Raw genomic sequence first — 20,459 nt, forward strand, 5'->3', positions numbered from 1 at the left:
CTAATTGAGGAGTGCAAGATCTATGTGGTATGGACTGTCGCTATTATTGCTGCTTCAGCTAGTGAGTGGCAAATGAGAGTGATGAACTTCACCAATCTGGCTAGGGTTTGGGGTGCGTTTTCAGTGAAGCACAGATCCAATGCCTTGTTGTCGTTCCTGAGCCAGTTTGGAGCGACAACACAATCAATGAAGCCAAGATTCTTTACGATATTTGCATAGCCTCTGGGGATTAGTTCCTCTTGGTTAGCCCAGGCCGGATTGAAGTCTGCGATTGGCAGGGCAATTAGCCTCATATAGAGAACTTTCTTGCAGGCCTGCAGAGAGTGCAAGTTGAAAATATGGCTGTGCCTTCCCTAGTTTATAAGATTTATCTAGTGCCTCGGTCAACGGGTTGTGCCGAAGACTTCCAATGCCTTGTTAAAAAGAGGTTAAAAGCACTTGCCTATTCACAACTTTTTTCCAGGCTGAGAATGGGATATCTTCCATTTGCAGGCTTTCTGTCCTGATCTTCGAGGATCTTATTGCAGTTGCTAGTTGAGATTGCCACAGGGGCCCTACTTCGTCAAAAGAACTGCTCTCATATGGTGTTAGAGTGAAGACTCAGGGGCCTGGATACTTCTTTCTTGGGTCTCCCTGTCAAGAGTGATCAGGCCTCCCAAGGCCCAATTCCAACCTCAGCCTTGATATTCTGCCCTGCCGAGGAGCAAGTAGAGTTGCCTTATAGGCCTTAATCTGGGAGTTTGTTAGAAACGTGTTAAGGGCGACGGGGAAGGTCTTATGGCCATAGTTAAGACCCGGGGTCAATTTCACTCTTAATACAGTCAACATGAGCTCTGCTATTGGACTTTATAGTTGATTGCTGAGACGCTTTAGCAGGTGAGTAACTGTGGAGCCCTTTGTTTTGCGGTGCCTTAGGTGGACTGCTGAGATGGCCCTTTCCAATAGCCACCCTATGAGGTAATTAAAAGATCAGGATGTCGTTAGTAGTAGGTCCCCCAGCTGCCAATGATATTGTTTTTTATGAGGGTATTTGCCAAATACAATAACTTTGCTTTTATTCTGGTTCACATGGAGGTTGTTTGCTAGATTGTAGCGGTGAAGTGCATTAAGGGCTCTCTGGAAACCTACCCTGGTGTGGTCCATGATGGCAGTGTCATCAGCATACTGCAAGATTGGAACACTCAGCCCAGCCTTGGGCTAACTAAACTGGCTTCTTCCAGGGCTGCTCCCATGTCTGCTGGTTAAAGATTGAAAAACAGGGGGCAGCACATAGCCCTGTTTGAGAATGTTGATTATTAGGCACTCTAGTTGTAACTGTAGTAGGGCTTGTTTTTACCATGACCCAAGTTCCTTGGTATAATTATGTTATCGCCACGAGAAGCTGTGATGGAATCACCCAGGGGGTTACTTTCCTCTATGGCCTACCCTGATCCACTTTGTCAAAGGCAGTGCTGTAGCCAACAAAGCCGCAAAGAAAGAGGGGTTACATCCTCCTAACGGCTTGTGTGGGAAGATGCACCAGGGCTAAGATGTTGTCCGTTGTTGAGCTGACCAGTTGAAAGACTGATTGGTGCAACAGGAGCATTCCTTTAGCTGCAACCCATGTTTCCAGCTCTTTTTAAAGAATACGTGCGTAGGCCTTTGCTTAAAGATTTAGCAGTGTTGGAACGGTTTTCCTTTTTATGAATGGGAAACAGATTTGAGCCCCTCCAAGACACCGGTATTATTTTGTTACAAACGCATAATTGAAGAGTGGCATTAATATTGTTTGCCAATATTCATGCACTGTTTTAAACACAGTAGCCGGGATCCCATTAGGCCCTGGTGCCCCGTTATTCCTCATTTACTTAATTGTGGTAAGTACTGTACTTTCTGTGATTAATGTACCCTGTTGGACCGCAGGGTCTGGAGTGGAGCGAAATTGAGGGAGCTACTCCAGTTGTATATAGCAGATTCATGTGACTAAGCCAATCCCTTTCTGCCACTCCATTCTCTTTGTTGGTCCCTGGGTTGCCAAGGCGATTTATGTACCTCCATAGTCATGAATGGCTTTTATCTTTTAATAAAGTGAAAATTTTAAGCCACGCTCCTTCCTTAAGCTACCTTTTCTACTGCCATACTTTCTTCTTGTAGTTTGCCTTAAGCGGGGTGAGGGTATGATCAATTACTAATTTAAAACCTCTTCTCCTGGCGTAAAGAGCCCTGTTAAGGGCCCGCTTCCTGGCAATTATGTTCTTGGAATGATGGGGGAGCTTAGTAGATTGTAATAGACAAGGGGATTTCGGTTGTCCATTGCCCAACACCTTCTGGAGGTCCACAACAAGGGCTTTCCAGTATTCTGATGCTGTATTAGGACGGATTTGGTTATTGGCTGTCTTCCTTTCGTCTATCCAGGCCGAGAACTTGTCTCCTAATTTAATCGACCATTTGATTCTATGGAAAACCTTGTGAATTTGTAGAAGCTAGGTGCAATGTTGAGCGTAGGGATCTATGATCGCTTTCGTCCCAGTCGATTTCAAAGGCATGGAGAGTGGGAACCAGCCCTTCACTAACAAAAATATAATCTATTATCGAACTATTCCTGACGGTGGGTTTGGGCACCATGTGGAAGAGCGGCTTCTTTTATGGTTTGGGACAAGGAGAAGTGATGATTAACAATGAGAGCGTGTAAGGGTGTAACCACCCCTGTCTGCACGGGAAGACTGGTGTTTTTGCCCAAATCCCTGGCACCGAAGTCAAGAGACACAGTGTCCCCCGTATCAGAGGGCTGTACTTATAAGTTATGACTAGGGCCGGACCCACAGGCTCTACAAGAATTTATAAATCGATTTACTGTACTTCAAGAAACTGTATAAAATGCCTACCAACATTGAGACTGTCATCAGAAGCTACTCTTTTGATGCTCTCACAGCCGCTGCATCTTATTAAACCAATTTGTTCCTGTTTTGCCACACGCCTCTAGTCTTTCCATTTTTTCAAGGTAAATTCAAATCTGGACAGCACACTCAATGCATAAGGACGGGCCTGTGCCTCTAGACTGCATCACAGGAGTAAAAGAGTTTAGTATGTGCACTCAATGGACTTGGACGGCTTTAAATATCTAGATAGCAGTGCATGGGGGATCCTTTTAAAGAACATACATTTAATACTCTATAGAATCTCTTGGCAGTACTGAGTGAGGCCAAAGTCGACACATAAGAATAAGAATACAGAACTAACTAGAGAATTAGAAATAAGGAAAAAGAAACTGTAGACCAAGTTTTTTTTCTTCCATATCACTATGATGCTTCAACAGTAGAATAGCAGATTGTAGCCTGGGATTTTACTTCTTTGCATCATTTGATGGCGACATGATTTAAAAGTGGAAGTTATTTTTAAAATAATGTATCTACATAACGTATGAAGTACAGAATGTTAGTAATGCGTAAAAGGGAAGGAATAAAAGAAGAGTATTGCAGATTCATAGTGCACCTTCCAACCAAAGTCCTTTCTAGACTACAAATAATCACAGGATGTTTCCTCTGTTACTAAACGGTGAAGGGGAGACAAACATTGGGCAGAGAGGATCTTCTGTCTGGTTGTCACATTTTGTAAGGAAAAAGGATTTAGTGCACACACTCAATGGACCAAGACAACTTTGTTATTCTGTGTTACATTGCACTAGGACAAGAGAGTATATGTGCTTGTAAGAAGGTGGAGTATTATGTGGGGATGCTGGTTAGACTTCAACATGCAATGCTATCACAAAACCCAGAGGCGGTCCTTGGATTCACACTAATAAATCCTTAACTCAGTCCTGGTAGTGTGGACAAGAGCAGTCATGCTTTACTAGAGGAATAGGAGTTACGCATTTCAGAGTGCAAACATGAATGAAAAGTAGTTGACATGACTTGAGAGAAATGGGACACCAATTTACAAAAATAAAGCAGATTTGTATCTTAATTTAGACACCAAAATGAAGGGAATGGCATACATAAAACTGGAGTTACAAAATTTTCAAGCAAAATAAAATCAGTGCAAAATAATTCAGTGAAACTTTATCATTGCGGGCAATATTGAAAAAAACACTAGTGACAATCAGTCACTTGCAGGTCGAGTTACGTGGAACCCCTGCAGGATAAAAGGTGACGCGGGCCCCAGGACCAAGCATCGACAGTCAGTTTAATTTTACCTGGCTCGTGAAACCCTGGTGCAGTGTTATCCTAGCTGTCCCTGGTGCTGAATGGGAGCCCGGGGAAGTTACTTTTACTGCTTACACTGTGCTGCAGAAGAACAGGGTGTAAAATATTGACAACTGCGCCGCTGCCGTCGGATGAAGGTTTTACGGAGTGTCCTCTAGGTGCCGAGTCGAGTGAAGGGGTCAGTTGCCGGGCTGGCAACTAACAAGCCTTGGCAGCGGTAAGCTCAGCAGGGAGCTTCTTAGACATCTAGAGGAACACAGTCGCAGCCTGAAACTGTGTGGAAGTCAGGACTAAAGTTCCCACAATGCCCTGGACCATCTGTTTCTGGCCGATCCCTTGGACGCACGATGGCCAGCAATTCCTTGGATTTGGAGCGATGATTTATCTGCAGTTTGCAGGGGACTAGTCCCACAAGCACAAGGAAGTTTGAGGTTGCCTCTGGCTCTCACAGGGGTACCTCACCTTTAACCTAGGACGAGTCCCGTTCAGGCAGTTCGAAGAGTGTTGCCACAGCTGCAGAGTATCCCTGTTTTGCTTTGTGCGAGTCCTGGTGATGCAGACGCGGGTTTGTTTGTCCTCTTTTATGCAAGTTGGATCAGAACGGAGGTTCTGGTGTCAGGGGTGTCCCTTAAATCCTGGAGTTAGGGTTATGGGAGTAAGTAGCCAATGGGCTACTAGTCCCAGCAGCTAATCCGCCCCGAGGTGCCTACATATAGAGGTGTAGGCCACTTTTTCTACCCAGAATGCACTGTTTCTACCACTTTTAAAAATGGCAGAAGTCTTCCTTAGGTGTACAAACCAGGCACCTCAACCTAGAGGTGTGGCTAGCCTTCTGGGCGTGTACCCTCCCTGATTACCAAATGTTTCCATCTGCCAGGGTGCAATTTGCCTAGTGCAGGGGAAGGAATCTTTACGCCTCTGGAAGAGAGTCTGGATGCATATCAGAGGCGGTGCACCCTTTGAAGCTTACTTCCTTCATATGCCACTTTACTAGACAGCCTGGGAGGGAAGAGGTGCGACATCCTTCCTGCCCAGGCATTTGTTCCTGACTCCTGGAAGCGTTCACACTGCCTAGCAGGAGGTCAGAATCCTGCCTTGGCAGCAGCAATCGTGAGCTGTCAGCCAGAGCACAGGAAATCTGGGGCAACCAGGTGTGCAACCTCTAAGGTAGCAACCTGGGTGCACGCCACATCGCTCCTGGTATAAGATTTGTGTCAGTGGTGAGAAGGCATGCTATTTGATACCAAACATTACACAGTTAGGCGGTACCATAATGGGGCAGTCAACCCCAGGTTTACCTCTGTGCCAGCCCCTGTTACCCTATGGACAGTATTTCACTTATAGTGTCCTTTAAAGGCAATGGGCACTACAGGGACTTATAAGCGTGCACCTACATGTGCACACCTTCATTATAGTGCATCCTGCCTCCTGGGCTTTAGGAGGTCTCCCTTAGGGGGCAACTGGCATATATCGGAGATAGTGCGTTGACTTTGCTGCACATGGTGTTTGCTGCACATGGTGAGGACAAAGTCGAGTTCGAGCAGTTTGCACTGCTCCTGCAGTCTGCATTGGTCCTGCAGTCTGCATTGGTAGGCCTTTTGTCAGTAGTTTATTTATGCTGGAAATTGCCCTTTTTTTAGGGTGCTTTCCCGCGACTTTTTGCTTTTGTCCCTCAAGGTTTTCTGCTGATCTGTGCTAGCCTTAGGACTTTGAGCGCTTTGGACACTGCCATTCAGTGACGCTGTGCTGGTCATATACATACTGGTGATTAGTGTATACATGATTGGCGGATTGGAGTTAGCTGAAAGTCATATACCTAGGGCATGTAACTAAAATGCTCCTCCGTTAGCTTGCAGCACTGATTGTGCCATCCACGGAGGGAGACCTTCAAATGTGCCACAGGTTTGCCATGGCAGGGCCTGCGCGTGCAGGTTACTGTTACTCTGCTTGGCTTTTTAAAAGCTACTTGTCAAGGTTCTGCATGTCTCTCGCTACATCGTAGTATTCCCTGAAGGCAGGGTGCAATGTCAGGAAGAGTAAGGGCAGGTGTGCTACATGCACTTGTAGGGAATGGCACCAGATGGTGTGTCTGGTATGGTACGGACCGCTTCTAGCATTGGATTGACCTGAGGAATCTGTGGAAAGGCAATTGAGCTGTGTTTCCTAAGTGCATAAGAGTGGCTGTATAGTGTTTGAGATTGATGAGATATTAAAGGCAAATCCCCTCCTGTGGTGAGAGTGGATTCGACATTACTACTGTGGAAATACTACTTTGGGAAAGTTGGCATTTCTGTGCTCGTGGCTCTGTCAGCCTGTCTCCAATCCACATCTGGTGGGGCGGCAGGGGGGGCAAGGGGGACAGCTAAATCTGTGAATTACGGATAAGAAAGCCATAAACTACGGGCCCAAAGGAAACTGCAGAATGTCTCCGAGGGTCCTTCCAGGGACGGATAAGATGTGGTGGAATTGACACCTGTATTCCAAGGGACAGGTTCTTGGCCAGCCTAGGGATATTGATCAAGCCTCCTGGGATAGGATGGCAGACAGGGCAACATTTAGAGAGGGCCCAGGCATTTTAGAGGTGGCCTTTTGAACAGATCTCATCTTCAAAGGCCATTGTGGGTATAACTACTGGGACTCTGCCATTAGGAGTTGGTGGCGCTTTGGGGATTCGAACTACACAATGCTGGTTCAACACTGGTACTTCGACAAGGGGAGCTATTGGGTCAGGAGTGACTGCAACTGAATTATCCACAGATCTGTAGTGGCCAGGGCTTGTTGTGCTCTAGGAAGGGGACTATCACTTGGTGGATTTTGCCTGGATGTTGGTGGCCTGCAGTTAATTCCCAAGTGTTGTGGCCCGGGTCTCTAAGCACTTGCCAAGGGTCGGTTGGCTGGCTCCTTGTCCATGAGATCCCAGGGACAGAAAGGATCTCTCCATTTCCACAAGATCATAAGGACCGCACATGGTGTGGCGGAAACGGGTGTGAGCGTCCATTGGGACTAAGATTATCCTGATGCATGTAGTAATCACACTGTGCTGAGGAGGGTGTTTGTATTGCTTAGCGGCCCACCTGGGGGTGCTGTAGCATGAGGAGTTTGACGAATGTAGGTACGTTTTCAGAGTTCAAGAGACCCGAGCTTACAATTGGAAACCTGTACTAGCTCGCACTCTGTAGGGTCTGGTGTCTGAGGGGTGTTGGAGGAAGTTTGTAGAGTCTGCGGGGTCCGAGCTGACAGCCGAGACTGTCTCCGACCTCCAGATCGGGAGGATCACAGTGTCTGACATAGCGTTCGCAGACTGAGGTTTTCATTTCCCTCTCTCCAGACCCACACCACAGGTACACTGTTGTTGAGAATACCGTGACCCGGAGGGGTCTCATTGTGCCTTGTGTGCACCCACGGCTGACTGACTGGAGCAACTGCAGCTCACACCTCGACCCAAGGGGGAACAACTCTCCAAATTATAAGCGAACCAGCTACAGGTGTCACATTCTTTTGGCTTCAGGACGAGGAGGGGGGGTGGAGGATTGGCGTGGGGGGGTAGTGATCCTGTACTTGTGAAGGTGCCACTGTGTGCCCAAGGACCTAATCTGGATGGACGAGAACATGTAATGGTTTCCTTCCACTTCAGGTGGTCGTGACAATCTAATCAAAGTGTTGCCAGTGGGTGCAACGTGTATCATTGGCTGGTGGGGTTTGAGTGACTGAGGGGGATCGGTCATGAGGAGTAGTCACAACCTATGATTTCTTGACCATTACAACTGTACAGTGTATGCAATATTGGGAATGTAGTGTTTTATACTAATGTGTTGGCTGTAAAGTGGAATAACTCTGAACAGTCTGCATACATATGTTTCTATTGCTTTTGATGTGGGAGGGATTGCTTGGAACGTGAACAGCTTGGGGAAGTGCGCACATGGGGTTATATTGCTCTTCGAGGCTGCGGGGATAACCGGATAAGTGAATACCCATGTCTAGTACATGTATGTTCATGCTTGTCTGCTGCTAATGGAAGAGTTCAACAATTGCATATAACTCAAGTATATATTCAATGTGTATGTTGTGTGCATAATTCAAAAAACAGTGTTTTATATATATGGTATGGAGTCACTTCGTAGTGTACACAGTGTGTTGCGAGGGTGGGGGTTGTGCCAATACTTTACACTTTGAGGATAAGCCTGACTGATCTGTGCCAAGCTAACCAAGGGTGAGCACAGGCTATTAAGGACAGTAGATTCTGCCTGGCTTTGATGTGTCCCAAAGAGCCAGAAATTGCTAGGTATAACAATTTTGGTCACTCAGGGAGGCAAAATCAGTGCTGCAACAAGCCCCGAGGATCCCTTTACCACACATGCCCTGGGTACCACTGGTACCATATACAAGGGACTTATGGGGGGTGGTGGTAAAGTCCTTGTCAGCTGGGGGTTACCATTTCGCTTTGCACATATCAGTTTTGAGGAAAGAGCACTGGGGTCTGGTTAACAGGCTACAGTGCACTGTCAGAGTTGAAACCCCGCATCTAGTAATCTAACTATAGTCAAAAAGGGGAGGGGGCCGAAAAAAGGGCCTGTTTTTTCACAGTGCTCATTAAACCAGGAGTGTATGTCGTCTCTGGGTCAGTCTGTGGAAAGATAGCAGGGAATGATAGGTATTCCAACAGGCCCAAAGGTTCGTTTGACCACATTTCCGACTTTCGGACAAGAAAGTCGTTTGTGTGATCAACAGACTAAAAGAGCCTTGTGTCTCGAGGTTATATTATGTTGGGACAGGACATGGAATATGCAGTCAATGAACCAGGAGGACCTGGCACCTCTTGGTTACATTATGTAAGGAATGATGTGTAGGATAACTGATTAATGGACCAGGAAGACCTGGTGCCCCTAGGTTAAGCAATGAATGCACAGAAAAGAAGAATGTGCGTTTACAGACTTGGAGAGCCTTGGGTCCGGAATATATTTGATGGATGTATAGGAAAGTAGGATACATGCTCAACAGATAAGGATGGCTTGTGTCTCTTGATTACATTATGCTAGGATATTTGATCAACAGGCAAGGAGGGTCATTTGTATCTAGGTAACATATTGTTGAGACATGGAAATAGGATATTTTAGCAGAAAACCAGAAGGGGCTCATGCTTCTAGATCAGGTGATTGCTGAATGGCAGTGAGAAGAAGAGGTGCGCTAGATAGACCAGGAAAGTCTTGTGTCTCCAAGTTTTAACATGAAGAGACAGGAGCATAGGTTGTATTGTCAACAGACCAGACTGTGTATTTTTAGGTTAATTATTGAAAGGACAGGACAATAGGTCAAGAGCAAAGCAGGATATTATGTCTCTCTATGTTGTATTTTTGAGGTATGATGAGAATGACACACTCTTACTGAGAGAGGAGTACTTTAGATCTTAAAGTGGCGAACAGCAAAGTAAGATGTTCTCAATAGATATGGGGACTTTTATTTTGGATAATGTGCAAGGTGACAGAAGCCCACTGTTGATTTGTGTGTGGAGCCCAAGAGAATTACAAAATGCTATTCCAGCGGTCTGTTCCCATTCACATCCACACCTCTGGGTGACCGCACACTGATTGATACCTCTTGCATCAGCCACTTCTTTGAATGCACAAACTTACCATAGCCCTTAACGAAAACATCTCTGGCAGATTTCCCAAGGTCCGAGTATGATGGTGGAACTGCCATTGTTTCTGAAAATAAAACAAAAGCTATTGTTAGACTGAGGAATTCCCAGACCCAACAAAGAAACAATGATCAGTCACAGCATTGGACTAAATGCTTAGCTATAGCAGTTCAAAAGATCTATATGTTCCTCTTCATAAGAATTATCGCACTCTGTGCATCACTTGACACTACCCTCATTTGTAACACTTTGGTTTACCTCAAAAGCCTATGGAATTCAGTATGAAGCCATTATAAGGCCCCACCCACTTAAAGTCCAGTGCTAGGGACGAGATTCAGTTAATGCATAGATGGCGACAGCTACAGCGATTGAAGAAATATAAAACATTCAAATCAAATTAAAAATACTTTATTTCTAAGAAATATATTCTTACAGCAATATTGCAAATTACCCACTTCATAAGTTAACAATTCAAAATGTCATAAAATTAATAGTGCGCAGTACATATTTAGATCAATTTAACCAACACATGACTTCAGCTAATACCCGTATAAACACTTAAAATTACTGACGCTAAAAGACAGCAGTTGGTCGACAACCCAAAGTCCCACATATATTAAGAACACATTAAAAAGACAAAAGATGCCGAATTAACCATTAACTTGCAGCTCATTTTGCTCAGGTACAACATTGTAGAGTGCAGTGTTCATAGCAGCATATCACAATCACTTGGGTTCTCTTAATCAATCTTGTTAACATGTTGAAATTCCTTTGCGCGCTAGGCCTTGCCAGATCATCCTCTTGATGCGAACAAGACTCTGTTAGGTCTTCAAAACAGTCCCGCACATATACATTTAAAAAGAAAGATAATAAAAAATAATCAGCTGCTTGTGACACATTGCTTGCCAGGTCAAAACACCATTCTTCCAGCTTAAAGGCAAGCTGAACTTTATCTTAAAAACACTAAGAGGAAGAAAGCCTAACCTGGTATGTTATAATTTTTCGCAGATATTGACCGGTGGCTATGGCTACATCCTGGTATCTAAGATCACACCAATTTTAAGCCCACTTCTCTTGACTGTATCCTGTACTTTTCTGAATAGAAGTCAGAGAATATTTTTTTCCTCAAGGAAGAGTACACAATCCATCTGTAGGAGGCTCACTGAATATGTCCTACCCCGCTTACATGGGCATTGGCCATGACACTGGTCTACTTTGGTTTTTAACCCTGATATTCTCCAACCCGGGTCGATCCCACCCTCAGCCACGGAATTTTGTTCCGTAATGACTTATACGGAATTGCATAAAGATAAGGGAATCTGTGGTGACGACATGTTAATGCATAGTCTGGGATGAGGCTACAGCGATTTGAAGAAATATAAAGCATTCATATAAGGTCTGATCTTTGACTCATATGGTGAGGCAGACAAACAATGAGCTACAAGGATGTGTTTAGGTGGAAGACGATCAGAAGTGCTGATGTGGTTCAATAAAGGATGTGTGATATGACGTTAGGTCGTTACTTATGCGGTTTAATAAGGATGAAAAGAAAATAGTTTGGGTCTCCGACTGCTGATGGGCCTCTTCAAGTCTTAGTTCAAGCTTATGTAACTGGGTTGCCAGACAGTATGTAGTCTTGGCTTGGCAGAAGTGGTTTGATGCAGGATGAGCAGTCTGCATTAAGTTTGGCTTTTATCAACGTGATTTTGTGGAGGATAGGCAGTATGAGATCAGTGCTGAACTACTGTGGTTTGGAAGTGCATGAGGAGACTGGGTTTTCACTGGCAATACGTCATAAGTGGTCTGGCTCTACCTGAAGATGAACCATGTGAGGTCAGATAATAACGTGAAGATGGGCGTCATGATGTCTGGCTTTGACCATAAAAGGTGCGAGGTATGGCCAAGCATGGGCAGCATTTGGTCTAGGTAATAGCAACAATTAGGGTGTATGAGAGCTAGGCTTTGACTGAGAATGAGACGCATGAGTTCTAAGTGTTAGGCTTGGACAGGCCACGTGTTCTAGGCCTTAGCTCACAGTAAGCTGCAAGTGGTCTTGGCTTTGGCTAAGAAACATGAAGTCTAGGCATTGGGTGACAAAGACCTGTTTGAGATCCAGACTTACGTGGAAGATGATCTGTGGGAAATCTGGGCTTTGGTTATGGATGGCCTCCATGAAGTTGTGCTTTTGAAGAGCATGGGCAAAAAGAAGTCTAGGATGGGCAATATGTGCTTTGGTATTGGCCAGGATGGGCAATATGTGGTCTGGGCTTTGGAGTATCTACCGCTCTCCTATCCCCCTTCTTCTCTTTTCTGCTGCCCACAAGATTTTGAAGCATTCTAAAAGATGCAAGTCAGACACATGTCATTAGACGTTCCCAGTCTTCTCTTTCCTTCTCTGTGTCTCCCTTTCTCTACTGTGCTCGTCACCACTCCAAAGAAGCGAATCAGCAATGGGTTAATACTGTAGGTGGATAAACGTATTGTTCGGGAGAGATAGCGTGCAAGTTTTAAATACAGACTGGAAGTGAGAGATAGCTGGGCTTCTTTAACGGGCCTCTCATCCAATATCTAGATCATGCCAAGGAGCATAGTTCTGTTAGGAGCACCTCCCTCTAAATTTCAGACCAACCTTTCTCCATTCAATCCCATTTCCTCTCCTTCAACAATACCCGCTCACTTCTTCACAACCAACCCGCCAACATCCAAAAGGTGCATGCGTTTGTTCTGCGGAAGATCATTCCATTCAAAAAGCTATTTTGTCATTCTTCCTCTTGCACACTAATTCCTATTCTATTTACCACTCCTTTCCCTCTCTGGTCACCCCTTAGAGATGATGTGAGCAGAATTATGGCAGCATAAAGGTCTACGTGAGGAACCAATGTTACACTGGCTCATTAAAACCTTCAACATAGACCGCTGATATGTTGTGTGCATACTTTAACTCTTGCTGTTGGACAGGCGCGCAAAGCCCATAGGGCTAAAAGGGCTTCAGCCAGCCCCCCCTCTTAACCCCCATCCCGTTGTGTGTCTCAGCCTGGGCTGCTGCAGCTTGAGCTTCTGTGGACTCGACTGACCAGTGTCTGGAGTCTTATCTCCGGCATGCCCGAGTTTTTCACAGGTCTTCAAGGACCATTTGCATATTTACATACCTTTGTAAATTGGTTACTGAGGCTTAGTTTTTTTCTGGTTCCAGTACCCCCTGGGTCCCCACTCTGCCTTTTCCTTACATTTGTATTTTACATTTACTGCTGCAGTGTGAGAATGCATTTCATGAATAGGAATATAAAGTAGGAATGCCAAAAAAAAAGCCAGCCATGTGTTGTTTAAAGAGCCTGCAAAGATCTTGTCTTGACACTAAATTGTTATAAATAAAAAAGGGTCTATTTATTTGTAATGTGACTTTTCTGTCTTTGTTCCCTTTAATTATCAGTCATGGATCATTCAGACATCCCTAGAACAGAATTAAAAGTGATATCTCTCCTGTTCAAAGTATGCACAGATGAGTGCTGAAAATACGGCTTTAGTTGACTGCTTATTTTTTATCATCTGGGACACCAAAATAATGAGCTGGCAGCCCTAATCAGAAGACTGGAAGATTGTTGCAGATTCAACACATTATTTATTTCCTCCCCCCTCGATCCCTGATTAATGCCATAATAGCAATAGTTTAACTTATATCGGAAGGCTTACACCCCGTCAATAACATGTTGAGTTACTTCAAGTGTCTGGGAATGCACCCTGCATTCAGATAACTCACTCCTCCTTCTCGCCCTTCACTTTCACGCTCACCCTGCACTCATAGCAAACACAATGCACTCACGCTGATCACCATGCACTCACACCAGTCACCCGCTCACCGTGCACTCACAGTAATCACTCTGCACTTGCTCTGTTCATCCTGTACCTCACCCTGCGGTCACATAAGCACACTACTCACCCTGCACTCATGTGACACTTAACTCACTTGTCCCCTCCCCCTCACTGCCCAATCTGCAATCTCACTTAAACAAGCCCATCACTAACCATGCATTCATCCGCACCCAAATTCATATGGTCACCTCACTCACCCTGCAGTCACTCCTCTTACCCTACTCTCATATGGTCACATCGTTCACCGTGCACTTGTCACCCACACAGTGGAGAGGGTTAGTGTGCCTACCTCAAAGAACGTGTACCATGCAGATCACAGAACGGAGTGTGAGTAAACTAGGAGTATCGCTACAGAAAAATGAAATGTTTGCCAGAAAGGTGTTATAGAGAGATGAGGTGCATTGTTGGTGAATGGTGGGGAGGGAATTCACGGACAAGGATGAAATGGGGGAGGGGCGCCAAAAAAAGACTGCTGCACCGTGTGCGACCAGTGCCAGCCCAGGTTGGGAGTGTTAGCACCCCCACCCCCTTAGTTCGGGTCTATAGTTGCGCCCATGCTATTGGAAGTCATTAGTCAGAACTAGTAAATACTGGTTGCCCGTGCTGAGCCGGGGTTCGTTACAATATCTCACAAGTGCGGACGATGAAATCTGTGTTTTTCAAAGTCTTTATGTATTCACAATGACCACATGAAGTCATTAACTCAATTGCATTCACAAATAACCCACTGGCTGCGGTGATGAAACAGATCTGATTTTTCGTCAAGGAATTAACATAAACCAAAATCTCCGCCAATTACAAACAAGGCACGAGCAACGGAAAAGGGTCTAGTCTGCGGCCTTGGGAGGGAAGGGGTATTAATAGACGACACTAGGAACGGCAAGGTGCCCTTCAGGGGCAGTTAGAGATTCACATGGCCGCAAATGCACTGCACCTAAAAAGGTCACAACACATGCAGTGAGGGACAACCAGAATGTCGGCCAACGGGCGACAACAAGCATTATTAAATGTAAATGTTCCAAATCCGGCGTTGAGCTTCACGGATGATTGATTGTCTCTCCTGATAATTCCTAGAGGATAAAAAAATCCAATTACCTCTGCTTTGCCTTCGACTCCGACCGACTTCTGTCTCTGAAGGACTCCAACCGACTTCAATAAGTGAAGGGAGGAAGAAGCAATAGGAACGCTCGATTATTCTGATTGACGGGAAATAAGGCGGTACTAGCCGGGTCTGAGCGCCTGTAACTGACACATCAGTAAGGCGATTGGTCATAAAACATGACGGCCAACCCGCCCCGGAAGAAACCGCCCAGATGCTCCACGGAAGACACCCTTGTGTTGACCCGGAAGTAATCGTTAATTTGCCTGCGGGCCGGTGTTTCTAGATTTGTAGGTTATAGGGACGGTCAATTCAGACTCTTCCCCCAGAGAATAACGAGAGTAGCTGTCAGATGAGGCGTAATGGGGAAAGCAGTGGCATGTCCTCCCGTTGAGGTCGCAGGGCCGTGTCTGGTAGCTTCTCAGCCACTCCAAGATGACGGGCGTTCTAGGCGTCGGGACAGACACCATCTTTTGAGTTGCGAGAGCACGACGATCAAGGGAGGTTTTGGACTAGTGCGCGGGAACGGAGGGGCACGACATGCCCATATATTTTTTAATTCAAGGAAAACAGTTATCCTATTTTTAGTGAAAAGATAACCTTACGGGACGGTTGATTGCGAGAGCTGAATGCTTCAGCTGCAGCGTGAGGCGGCGAGTCTTCTGTGCTGTGAAACCCAGGGAGGGACAGACAGCCAAGCAAGTCTTCTTGCCAGTGTGTCAGCTTATCTGAAATTAATGTAAATGTGCACCTCGGGTCAATCTGCAAATAGAAAGGGTGCTACCATGCCGGTATTGGTTAATTAATGAAATCACTTTACACTTCCTTATTACACAGATTTATTGTTTTTGAGTGATATTGGTAAGGTTTTATCCGCTGAGCTGTGAAGTGTGTGCTTTTTATAGGAGCTGAAGGGGCTGCATGCCTGTGTTAAGCTCCTAAATATTCTCCACTACTCCAACCAGGATTCAGTCCCGTGGTTCTCTGTTTACAGGCACAGACCTGTAATAGAGGTTTCAAAAACTATGATAGTGACTTTCCTACTGATTAACTTAACTTGTATTTGTTTCACAATTTAGCAGTGTGTTATATTATATGTACATACATGAAGGTAAAATTCTGAAAGAATATTTTGTTTTTCTAGCCACTCCTTTGGCCCCACCCCCATGCTTACTCACCTTGATCCCAATGTGCATAGTTCACTTACTTTTTAGGTCTCGCGACCTATCAATGCACGCAAGCGCATTGAGCGTAGCGAGAATTCATGTCCTCAAAACGCTCGTGAAACCAAGGGTTTCGTTCGTGCGGTTTTGTTTAAGTTCACGTGAATCACGTGACCAAACAAGCACGCGCATTCACGGCCGCACAGCACATCAAAGGGCTTCGCCCAGCGTGCGCTCTGCGGCTTCTCCTCCCCTAATTATTCATGGCCGGCCGCAGGCCGGCTGTACTTTCAGTTTCCCGGCCTGCATTATCAGGTACGTGTTGTTTCACTTTGTCTCTATGCGTGCGTCTCCCTCGTGGTTTTCCCCCACCACTCGTGTTGTTCTCTCCCTTGTTTACATGGTGGCTGTGTGCCTTTATTTTGTTCAGCGCAGCTTGCCCAAACAACATTTAAAACATTCTGTGTGGCTTTCCGAGGGTCAACAGCTCACCGTCCCTTTAACTTGCATGGTGTCTTCCCGGTCTGCTCCTCCAATAGGCCGGTGCCTGCACCTTTAAATCCTGACTTCAGTGCTCCAGGGTTGTGACATCCTCTTTCACCACAACGTCCTGCTGTTCTTTTACCACTTTGTTAGAGTGCATGGTTTTCTTACTTTCTCTCTTGTTTATGTTTGTCATCCCTGAAGAGAGTTCCATTCACCTCCTTCATTTCCCCGCCACATTTAAGTTCCCCCACAGTACGTCTGCTCCCTTGCCTTCATCTGTTCATTTCTCCTCCCCCCCTCCCCAGCCAGCTTCCCCCAGGCCCCTGCTGCTTCACACCCTCATCGCCGCTCGGCCCCCTCCCCTGCCCGCCGTGTCGCATTTCTCCTCCCCCTCCCCTGCCTTCCCTCCGTCTTGTTTTGCAGTGCCCATTTGCAATATACCTGTGGGCGAAACAAACTTTCAACAGCGAAACATTGCACTTTGATTTTTTGAATACATTAAGTAACTGTAGTGTTATATGAAGTTTTGTTTGTACATCCCTACTGAACTATTGCTTCGCTGTTGTATGCGCAGCAAAATGAATACAGTTTGATTAGTTTTTTTTTGTTTTTTTTTAATGCCTCGTTTAAAATCAAACATGAAGTCCTGGGACCGATATCCAACAGGGGCCAAAACAGAGAAGCTAAGATTTTTGTGTCTACCATCAGGTATTTGGCCCGTGACCGAATAGCAAATAGTGTCTGTGTGTTCCCAGAGTCCAAGAGGTTCATGAGAATGGAGCAGAGCTTTCCTTCTCAGAAGGGTTATAGTGTCATCCCGGAAAGAAATGCTGAGGCAACAGACTTTGTTCAGCCAACCATGTCTTAGCAGCGGTCTACTCTGGTAGAATACCTTCTGTTATCCTCTCAAGGAAGCCATGCAACACCCACAGCACAAGACTGTTTTGCCCTTACCTCCTTCACAATTGGTCAGTCCTCACAGTTCCGTGATTGGTGCCTTACTCTCTTGACTTTGATGTAGATTTTCACTTTAATGTTTAAGTACTTTTTAATTTCCTACTTTCACTACTTATGTCCATGTTTTTGCTTGATTCCAGTCATCAAAACCATGAGGCTTCATTTTCACTGCTTGAACCGTTCACAAATGAAACATTGCTGCTGCCAATGCATGATGTGAGCCAGTGGTGGCCGGTGGGGTTCACCGGCTCTCATTTTTGGGGACCGGCACTTATTTTCACTCGGACATTTAAGAGAGCAAGGTGCGAAAAGCACCCATAACGAAACAATGAAGGAAATCCCATTACAGAGAGGGAAAGCAAGAACTTCGACAAGTAAGATAAAGGGGCAGCAGTGGGTTAAAGAGATCTGAGGTGGATTTAAGACTATGTAATATTTGTATTCCACTTTTAATTTAATTGCATTTGCACCGGCTGGGGTGGGTTTCACAGCATAGCTTTGGCCACTGGCACTCAATCTTTTTTCAAAGTTAAGCGCAGGCTGCTGATTACATTTCTTCTCCCGCTTTAATCCCCTTTGTATCGTCCCTACTGAATGTGCCTGTATTCGTATAATTGATTCGTATCTTACCTTTCCTTCATACAAATTACATTTTCGATTGGAGCTTCAAGACAAAAATAACAAGCACTGGCGTTGCCAATAGCTTTCGCATTTGGAAAGTTGGAGCTATTGGTTTTGTAAATGACATTTTATATTAATATATTGTTATTGACAATGCCAATAACGATCTATAAATATAAAATGTCATTTACAAAACCAATAGCTCCAACTTTCCGACTGCGAGACCTATTGGCAACGCCAGTGCTTGTTTTTAATGCACTTCGACCGCTGTCTTGAACTCATTACCGCCCGGAGCACTACAGCACTTACCCAGCTTCAGTCTGGTTTCCCCGGGGCTGAATTTCATGGTGAGGGTTCGCATTACCCCAGTAGTGCATGGGGTGCAAAATTAAGTTTTACCCATTCATAACCGCGAGGCACAAAGCTCCCCAGATCTACTATAACTGTAACTTGCACATGAGTGCCTGAGCGCCCAGCAATACTTCCCGTGTGTAAATGGTGCCAAAGCGGAATTGTTAAATTGCATCAGAAGATAAATGAGATCAGCAGTCTCTCTCCCCTGCAGAAAATAGGGAGTTATTTTTGGATAGGCACCTCTGTATTTGTAGGACCTCATTGTTGTTTCACATTCCAACCAATGCTCACATAAGATGCCCTTCACAATGATGGCAGTGCTGTGACTTTACTTACATTGGGAAGCATTGACAGAGCAGTTCGATGTATGTACTAAGAATCATAACTGCGTTTTTTTCCGGAAAGTTGGAGGGGGAGTCAATGGAATACCCACTACCCATTTTTAACCCTCCCCCTACCCTACGCCACAGCCTGCCAAGTCATGGTTTACAAGCACCACTATTTTCGTGCTTATGCCATATTCTGCAGGCCCTAAACGTTTATATTGCAATCTTAGCCCCCAAGGGGTCTATAAGCAAGTCTTTTTCCATTGTAATATTTCACACATTTGCGTACCCGTGATGAGCACACCTGCTGCTCCCCCATTTTCGTATGCGACTTCTCACTGGTTAATCCTTCGATTAGTGCCACCGATTTCAGAGCCCCGGTAGATTAGCACTGTGACCAATCACATCCCTCTATTTTCTTACATCCCAGCTTATTTCTTTCCAAATGGTTGCGAGCAAAAATGTAGACCTGTATACCTATCTTTGCAAGCAATAATTAATGAACCGATCATGCAGTGTAACCCCTGTGCAAGCAACATCCACGGATTTGGAATGAAATTGCTCCCTTAATTTATTGCACCTCTGGTCTTAATCGGTAGTCCTGTTGTGACGACCAAAGGACCCTTTACGGCGGATGTCTCTGCTGCAATTCTAAGATTACCCAAGCATGAACTGGGGAGCTGAAACGAAGACTTTTCCCTTTGAAAGTGCAATTTTCCTTCAAAACCCCCACTGATTTTCGCTGCTACAGGGGGTTAGCCGCTCTCCCTTTAGGGCAGAAGTCTTCAAACCTGGTTGATGCTGAGACCCCCTTGTCAAACCATTTTAGGCGTAAGGACCCCCTTCTGACAAAATATTCTAGAAACTGGTACTCCTCATCATCAACATCTAACTACAACCATAAATGCCCCGGTTAGACCTGGTATGTTGCCCCTGTTTTTTCCCTGTCTGACCTCCTAGTTTTGACTCTGTTTTTGCTGGTTTAGTTTCTCTGCGCACTTTCTCACTGCTGTTCAGTGTTAAAGTGCAAGTGCTCCTATTGTAAATTGTATTATGGATTGGTGTTTCCACGATTGGCATGTTTGACTTAGTAGTAAGTCGCAAGTAAAGTGCACTGAGGGTGCCAGAGCCCGTAAATCAAATGCTGCTGGTGGGCCGGCAGTATTGATTGTGCCACAAAAAATCTTGATTCCCCAAAAATAGGTTCCCGCAAATTTCCTGCATTGATGTTTGTGGATGATACCCTGCTCCTTTCAAAGTCACTTATGGGGATGCAGAGAGTATTAAGGGAATTTACTGGCTTTTGCAAAAAGAGGAAACTTGAAGTAAACATCAGCAAAACAAAATACATGGTGTTTGGCGCCAAATCCTCTTCCTACCGCCATCCAGTTATGGATGATATTCCTCTGGAAGGAATCAACGCCTTCGAATATTTGGGATTGACCCTGAACGACAAAATGACTGGGGCCCCCCAAATTGAAAAGGCCAACTTAAGGTTCATTCAGACGATAGGTGGGCTGAGGAAAGTTCATAATGGTTGTTCACTTAAACCAATTAGTCTTCAGTTGGAGATTTACAAAGTTCAAGCTCGCTCTGCGGCTTTGTATGGGGCGGAACTCTGGGGCCACAGTAAAATCAACACACTAACTGTGACTGAAAAGAAATTCCTCAGATGTATTACGGTTCTGCCAATTAACACCCCACTAGTTCCTTTAAGAATGGACCTGGGTGTCCTCCCTGTGGCAGACCTAATTTCGAGTCGACCTC

General features: G+C 45.2%; 1 protein-coding gene across 1 annotated transcript in view; it reads right to left on the reverse strand.

The window, feature by feature from the left end:
- VDAC3 (voltage dependent anion channel 3) overlaps window positions 1-14,926 on the reverse strand; it is a 50,755-nt gene extending 35,829 nt beyond the window's left edge. Inside the window, exons 1-2 of the mRNA XM_086943579.1 lie at window positions 14,782-14,926; window positions 9,812-9,883 (exon numbers count right to left, since the gene is read on the reverse strand). Of these exons, the coding sequence (XP_086799705.1) occupies window positions 9,812-9,878 (67 nt within the window). The 5' untranslated portion in view covers window positions 9,879-9,883; window positions 14,782-14,926. The remainder of the gene's footprint in view (window positions 1-9,811; window positions 9,884-14,781) is intronic.
- Between the last annotated feature and the right edge of the window lie 5,533 nt (window positions 14,927-20,459).

The sequence above is a fragment of the Lissotriton vulgaris genome, chromosome 11, assembly GCF_964263255.1.
Source record: "Lissotriton vulgaris chromosome 11, aLisVul1.2, whole genome shotgun sequence".
Classification (NCBI taxonomy): domain Eukaryota; kingdom Metazoa; phylum Chordata; class Amphibia; order Caudata; family Salamandridae; genus Lissotriton; species Lissotriton vulgaris.